General features: G+C 31.5%; 2 protein-coding genes across 2 annotated transcripts in view; one reads left to right on the top strand and one right to left on the bottom strand.

Moving 5' to 3' along the window:
• Positions 1–8973, bottom strand: part of LOC143909201 (uncharacterized) — a 171080-nt gene that overhangs the window by 31913 nt on the left and 130194 nt on the right. The window lies entirely within an intron of this gene.
• On the top strand, positions 237–3945 carry LOC143909053 (clavesin-1-like). The gene is made up of 6 exons (XM_077426945.1): positions 237–296; positions 1455–1637; positions 2749–2970; positions 3062–3255; positions 3382–3498; positions 3572–3945. Exons 2-6 carry the CDS (start codon positions 1463–1465, stop codon positions 3821–3823), a joined length of 960 nt encoding a protein of 319 aa, XP_077283071.1. The 5' UTR covers positions 237–296; positions 1455–1462; the 3' UTR covers positions 3824–3945.

An 8973-nucleotide genomic window follows, 5' to 3' on the forward strand; every position in this document is an offset into this window, starting at 1 on the left:
GTACATTTGACTTTTGAACTAACCATGGCCAATTTTTAATTATAAAATTACATTTCGTATTCAAATACTTTTTCTTTGTCTACGAATTTAAAAAAAAAAAGCAATTTACATTTTTGTAAATAATACAAAAGCGTTTTTTCTATGAAAAAAATCTCCAAATGTAATCGGCTTATCGTACATCTCAAAAGTAAATGAAATTATATATGTATATATAATGTTCAATATCCATTTCGTTTTCAGTTTGCAACGGACCATCAAAAGTTGAACATTCTTTGTGCTAGGATTACCACTCAATTGTGAGTAATTTCATTTTACATAATTTGGATGAAGAAGACACCATGGAACGGATTCTGCAACTGAATATTCAATTTAAATTTTATTTCTATATACAATTCATATAAATATTTAGCCTGTAGTATAGCTTTGGTGGTTGCATTAATGCTAACCACCATTAGGTTGCCGGGTTCGATCCCTGGATTGTCATTGGTTGAAAATAATTTATTCCGAGTATTTGTGTAATACTGCAATCAGACTTGAATATTTGTGACTCCTATCAGAGTATTCCAATTTATATGATTTCATTGTTGAAACGGTTCCTCGTCAAATTAGCAAAAACCATCCTACCCACTATGTCACCATTAATTTAGTGATTCAAAAATATTATTATCTGTAAATTTATATATGTATGTACAAGTTTAAGGTGTCGTTAAGAACAGCCCGCAATGACATGATGGGAAAATATTTTTTAAAATTGGCTATGAGACCTTTCTCAATTATTATTTTATAAAAAAATATATAATTTACATTTAAAATCGCATCAATATTAAAAATTTACACTGAAAATTTCTTATACCTAGCATTTATATCAAGAGCGTGATTTCAGCTTTTCCCAGGGGGGGGTCAAGTTTTTTGACCAGTAAGGAATAACTTTCTAGAGGAGGGGGGATTTTGTATTATATTAAAAAAATGAGTGTATATGAATTGTGTTCTAAAGAATTTCAACATTCTATTTTTGTTGGTTTAGTATTTTAATTCAAATTCATAATAATACATTAAACAACGTGAATAGTCCCGTTCAAATCTAGAGGGGGGCGACTGCTCATCCCCCCCTCCCCTCAAAATGACGCCACTGATTTTTACCCAAACTCATTTTATAAAAATCATTATTTTACAAATTTTATCAAACATGTTAAAAGTTTTATTATTTTTAAAATTAACTAATCAAAGAAATTGATCACATAAAACATACAGATCTTATGTACATATTTATATGAATATTACAAGCACATCACTTCTGACTTTAGTTTCCATAATACGTGTATTCAAATATTACACAGCTAACTAATAAATGTTTGTCAGTCACATCATATTAATTCAGAATATAAAACCCACGAGTTTGCAGCAGCTCAAGTACCAGAGTCGACTTGTGATAGAAATTTTCTATGTGCTTTTAGTTGCAAAGATGACTTCTACAGATACAACAAATCTTCCAGAACTATTCAAATACAATGTGACACCAGACGCAAAAGAAGTGGCTCTAATAGAATTGAGGGAAGGAGATTTATTGAGGGAGCAGTGTTTGGATCAAATGAGAGATTGGATATCCAAACATCCTGCCATTAAAAGATGCAGAACAGGTAGTTAACATTCAATAAACAGGCTATTAAAGCAAAACTCTATAATTTCACCATAAGTATATCTAATATATAATTTCGAAAGAGACTTTGTATGTATGTTTGTTTGTTTGGATCGTAGATTCCGTGACTTTCAATTTAATAAAAAAAAAACAAATGAATATTCAAATAAATTTAAATAAAATAAAACTATTCAAATAAATCTAATAAAATGTTTAGTATTAGATTGCCATGTTTAAGCGGTTTATATTACAAATACCGAGCGATGCCGGGTAAAAACACTAGTTTACAATAAGTAAAAGTGTTGGCTTCTTTCAATCAATCGAGTGTTGTAAAGTAAATAAATGGAGACCAACCTCTTATACGTAAACATAGACTCTAGATATTTTCCAGTTAGATTTTAATGAAAATCATGACCCCTGACATTACTGATTACCTTGTGTCCTCAGTGGAGACGACGTTCACTACCAACTGGTGCCAATTTACAGTTTTATTATATGGCAATATTTTATTATCCAAGCGGCCAACAAATGTCAAATGTCTGTGTACGGCGTTCATATACTGTATAGTGTATATGCATATACTTAAATGTGTATCATCGTATATATAATAGCGCTATACTGTGTGTGTGTGTGTATCTGTGTAAGATAACGCTCGCCGTACTATAATAGTCGTTTCGATTCGACATACATATGTACGTCACAGCTAAAACACTGCCATAATAAAAGAAAAAACTTCTATATATACTGTTTGCTACCAATGTTTTCTCTAGGCAAGTCTAAAGTTTAAAATTTGCAAACATAAAACGCGTCTTAAACGATATTTTATCTCTATCGTAATGGCGGAAGATCCATTTACTTATATTGATGACCAAAATGATCAATATGGCAAAGTATGAAAACGATCGGATAAGAGGCCAATCTTTTCCTGAATTGTATTCGTAAGTGAAGGACGTTTGTAAAAAAGAGCGGCCGATTTAAGTTTGCACACAGGTAGTGTGCAAACTCCTAGGCGCGGACCTGTGTATACCTATGCATAAATTTAAATGTGTGTTAAAGATGTTCAAATATTTTAGAAAATAATTGAGGTTGTTTCATGATAATTTTATTTGTAGATTCCAACTTTTTGCTACGTTTCTTGCGAACCAAAAAGTTTTCTGTGCCCCAAGCATGTTTGCTCCTCGAGAAGAACTTGGTGACCAAGAAAATGAAACCCGAGTGGTTCGCAAATATAAACTACGATGACCCAGCGATTCAAGATGTAATCAACAGTGGCTATTTGGTACCGTTGCCACAACGAGATGTCAATAATCGTCGTGTTGTTATGATTCGTTCAGGTAATATTTTATAAATAAATTGATGACGTCAAATTAAATACATATAAATTTTTAGCTAGGTATATTATTTTAAACGGAATTCATTTAAAAGGTTGCCTCGATCCCAAAAAGCATACAGTTTCAGACATAATTAAAACCCACGCTTTGATAACTGAACTACTGATAGACGACGAGTTGAACCAAATCTATGGATATTCCTTCATTAATGACTACAATAACTTGACCATGAGCCACGTCAGCATGTTTTCCTTAACCGATATTAAAATGCTTCTTGAATGTTCTCAAGTGAGTACTATTATAATACATATATTACGATTAAAATCGCTAAGTTTTTAGAACAACTAATGGTCAAAAGATTTAGCCACTTGTATGTATTATACACATAATTCAGCAATCATCTGTTTTACATAGAATGTGAATCCACTTCGTAACAAAGCCAATTATTTCATCAATACGCCGTCTGTAGCACAACAAGTATTGAGTTTTGTAATCTCACTTCTTAACGATAAAATGAAAAAGAGATTTATTGTGAGTAAATTAAAAGCTTACAATACGATTAAAAAAAACAAAACGTAATTTACAATGATTGAGTTATTTTTAGGTTCTTGAGAATGTGAATCAGCTCAATGACTGCCTCAGCCCGAGTATTCTTCCCAAGGAGTATGGTGGTGAAGTACCTCTCGCTGACATGATCGATGATTTGAAAAAAAAACTGGATAGCGTGAAAGGATTCATCTTGTCTGGGGATGATATGTACATCGATACAGACGGTGACTACAAATTAAAGAGTATGATGGAAGCAGAACTCGGCACAGGTACCACTGGAAGCTTCAGAAAATTGGAAGTAGACTAATAATGCCAGCAAGATGTTTTAAATGAAAACCATCCATGCATTGCGATTGAACAATTTGTGGTCAAATAAATGAATTTTGAGAAAATATTTGAAAATAAATACATCACTGATTACTTGAATACAAAATGTCTTTATTTCTAAACACAATATATTAAAATAAAATTTTACTTGCACCTATGTACATATGTATGTACATATATGTATATAATCCATACGTACAATGTTCTATTATCTATACGAAATGCTATTGGTTGAAAAATATAGCATGTATGTTTTACATAAGCAAGTGGATTATGCATATGTACATATGTATATATATATATATATATATATATATATATATATATATATATATATATATATATATATATATGTATGTATATATATATATATATATATATATACAGGCCCATGACATGATGTTCTTACCACTAGCGTAATTTGCGAAACTTGTGACAAATTTGACAAACATGTGGGAAACACGTATTTATTTTAACACTGGTAAATAGATTGAATATCAACCCAAATGTGGTGGTGAAAAAAACCGAAAATTTTGAAACTGGGGATGAAGAAACAAAGAATCAGTTCACGTTCAGTTTTCGCCCTGTTAACACGCTGCGTAAATTAACAATTATTGACTTAAAAATAGACTTAAGATTTAATTATTTTTAAATATTTTAAATATAAGTTGTAAATTAATATTATTGTGTTTTTACGTTCGCTTTAATATATTTTTTGATTTTTTAATCAAAAACTTTTTTTTTGAAATGGCTCCAAAAAAACCATTTCAGAAGATGTGAAAGTGGCCATTGCAACGCTTATTAGTTAAAAGACATATAGTTACATACAAATTGCAAAAAAATTTCATGTTTCTCACCATACGGTAGCCCATATTGCACAATTGGTGCGATCGGGAGTTTCTCCAACTGCTACATTATACGACAAATGTGACAAACAAAAAAAAAATCGAAAAATCATCACCATAGCTTTGGAGAACCGTAAATAAAGGCATTCAAGCTATTATTAGTAGTAAAAATTGCACAATAGATTCAAAAACACTCAATAAAAAACATGGGATACATTTTTATTAGTAAACTGATCCGATTGTATTCCGTGCGATGTAGCGTATTTATAGAGACGTACCGCGTAAAATTGACAACAATTATTTATTCGTAAGGGCCCCTCTATTCTTATTACATCTCTCTGGTCTAGACACACCTTTACAAAACTCGAAATCCTCGGCGGTAGTTATCTAGGGTTTGTTTGATTAATTTTTAATTATATTAAGTTTGCTTCAATTTTTATACCCGCTTTCTATAAATTTCTAAATAAATTCTAGTTGAAAATTTTGGCGAAATTTTCAGCGTGGCGGACTTTCAACAGAAAAGACGTCAGCACTCAAAGGGATAATCTGGCTTTCGGAATCCATAAAAACGTAATGCAATTCAACAGCGTCATAAATAACGTCATATAAAATATGCTTATATATTTTTTAACATTCAATTGTTTTCCTTATATTTTTTTTTAAACTATTTAAAAAAAAAAAGTAAATATTCAAATTTTTTTTCAATCTATCCAATACATCACACAAACAAATATATGTACTATTGTAATTACATGTTTCAAAATTGTCAAATGTTTCTTATTATTGTTAAAAACCAACATATTCACACACTTTTATAACTCAAGCGCTGAATGCAATGGTAGCCAAGTAAACAGATACCATTTATAGTTACTATGAACTTTCGTCAACAGTCGAAATTGTAAGGAATATTGTATCGTCATCAGAAATCCACATGTTACAGAAATGTTAAACTGAAAAATAAAACCATGTATAAAAGATGCTGATTTATATATGTATGTTCTGTTAGCATTCTTCGATAAGTCTAATATGCCTCTGCATTATTATATACCTATATATAAAACGGAATTATATACCTACATATATATATATATATATATATATATATATATATATATATATATATATATATATATATATATATATATATATATATATATATATATATATATATATATATATATATATATATATATATATATATATATATATGTATATATATATATATATATATATATATATATATATATATATATATATATAAATATATATATATATATATATATATATATATATATATATATATATATATATATATAAATATATATATATATATATATATATATATATATATATATATATATATATATATATATATAGTCGTATGACAACGAATTACTAACACCCGCGTATTTACCCTATTTTGTGTACCTGCGCCGTCTTAAGTAACATTTTGGGTTGGTTTTTTTTGTAGACCATTCATTGTATCCTATTCTATGTATTTAGAGAAGGATAGGACGAGTAGTGTTTATAAAAACCGAACAAGTGCAAATACACAGTTTGGCTTTGAAATCCGTTTGGTGTAGACGTGTGCTTTCACTGGGAGAAAAGTTTGTTTTGAAGAGATTTTTGCTTTCCTGTATATTATCGATATCATTGAAGTAAGTTAAAGTGTTTAAATTTTTTAAATGTGACTTAATTATTTGTTTAAATTGCTTGTGAAAAAACCCCCTTTCCTTTTTAGATGGGAAGAAATAAAGATTTATCTATGGAGAAAATCGCCAATATTTCCACATTATTAAATACTGGGAAGTATTCTATACGATATATTGCTAAAGATCAGGGGGTTAGCGTTTTCAGTGTGCATAAAATTAGCACCCAACTAAAAAGAGGTGAAAATCCTACGGTCACCAAGGGTAAGAATTGTTGTGGCACTCGAAAATACGGTCCTCGAGTCGATCGATATATTATAAATACTGTTGAGAAGGATCGGTTTGCCACAAATAAAAAAATCCAGACGAATTTACGGGAGCGGAACCGAAATATCGACTCGGACAATACAACGCCGTCTCGCAGACGCGGGGATGGCAGGCAGGCAGCTAGCTAAAAAAACGCTTTTGACGCCAAAAATGAAGAAAGCCAGGCTCAATTTGGCTAATGAGCATCGCCACTTCACCCTCGACGATTGGAAAGGGGTAATTTAATTGAAATTAAATTATTTGTTTAATTTTTTTTTAAATGAATTGAATTAAACGATGTTTTTAACATTTTTAAGGTTCACTTCTCTGACGAGTCGTCAATTCAATTGATGACACCGACTCACCAATACGTACGTAGGCGAGTCGGCAAGCGGTATAATGAGTCCGGTGTCATAAAAAATGTGAAACACCCGCTGTCACTCATGATTTGGGGCTCAATTAGTGCGGAAGGTCGGGGGCCATTGTATTTTGTAGAAGGGATGATGAATGCTTCGCAATATATAACGGTATTGCGATACACCCTATTGCACTCTATACAAAACAAAATTGACAAAAGGGATCGCCTGCACTTAATGCAATATTATTGAACCCTGCGACAAAGCCAAAATTGTGAAAAAAATCATGTCCGACCACAATTTACCGCTCCTTCACTGGCCCGGTAATTCTCTCGATCTAAATCCTATAGAAAATGTCTGGCATACCCTTAAAATGAAATTAAATAAGCTCCAATGTACCAATAAAAATATCCTAAAACAAAACATAATTTCTGTGTGGCAGGGAGATCCTGAGATAAAGTCAACCATTGCGTCTTGTATCGAGAGTATGCCCAAAAGAATAGCATCGTGTCTCCGAAATAAGGGTGGACATACAAAATATTAATAATATATATATATGTTGTATTAATATTGTAAATAAACTATGTATAATCATTATAAACACATCTTTGTTTTAATTTTACGAACCTACTCTTCAATATATAGCTCTAAACATAGAATTTGCAAAATCCGCATGGTGTTAGTAATTCGCTGTCATGGGACTGTATATATAAACGGATGCGATGTATGTTTGTGGGTATGTACATACATATGTGGCAGGTGCGTCGACAAGTAGATTAAAAAAAAAAAAACTTTAGAATACCAGTATACGTTATGCATAGGGATGTGGCTTGACGACGGATCGTGTCGAGGAGACGCGGGGAAACGAGGAAGTGGGGGGGGGGGGGTGAAGCGCTTTAAATGTGCTCCTGAAACGGGTGGCGTCAGATGCATTGCGCGGAAACGTACGCACACACACACACACACACACACATTCATTCATCATTTCGAACAGATGAATGGGTTGGATCGGCGAGCGTGTAATGCGCATTTAACTATTTACTATTAATAGATGCGCGCGCCTATAAATTACGTTACTTATTTATATATGTACAACGTATATCTTTATTTTAATTCGTGTCAATTCCTTTCCGAAACCACCCGTTGAAATCAACAGGCACAACACCATGCAAAAGTTCGGAATGATTCAACCAGCAGAATAGACTAGTGGTTAGCATATAATGCTTTGAACAGAGCAGTCACGGGTTTAAATCCCTCTGCTTTCTGCTGTCCAGACCTTGGATTTGTGACTCCAGGTCGATCGTTTCCTACCAGAGTTAGCCAATGTATCTGATTTTCACTGAAACGGTTCCAACAAATTGGCAACCTCACCCATTTTCTCGCAAAATTTCGAATTTCGCTGGATTGTATGAGATGCTGCAAATTTATAAATTTGACCATAGATGTCTCTGTGGATATTAATAGATATGTATTAACAAATGTAACAAATGTACAATGTTTCTGGCCAGGAAGGCGCATTGGGTTTACCTGTTAGGCCTTCCTGGTACAAAATAAAAAGATATTTATGATTGCCTCTCAGTTCCAAAATCACCTCTCTCCTTCGTGTACGTACATATCTCATTACCGTAGTAAGGACAATAGGAACGGAATTGAAATGAGAAATTAAACAGTGATATGTGTGTGTTCAGCTAAAGAACAAATTTATTATTAGTACTTTGACAGTCGACATCATATACTAATTTATCAAAATAATATATTCAATAAGTATAGATTCTCGCTCTATAAATAGTATGTAAAATGAAAAATGAGGTGGGCGTGACATCTACACGTACATATCTCATATACTATTGTATATATATGTATATGTATATGTATATGTATATATATATATATATATATATATATATATATATATATATATATATTATATATATATATATATATATATATATATATATATATATATATATATAT

This window comes from Arctopsyche grandis, chromosome 3 (genome assembly GCF_051622035.1).
Source record: "Arctopsyche grandis isolate Sample6627 chromosome 3, ASM5162203v2, whole genome shotgun sequence".
In the NCBI taxonomy this organism is placed as follows: domain Eukaryota; kingdom Metazoa; phylum Arthropoda; class Insecta; order Trichoptera; family Hydropsychidae; genus Arctopsyche; species Arctopsyche grandis.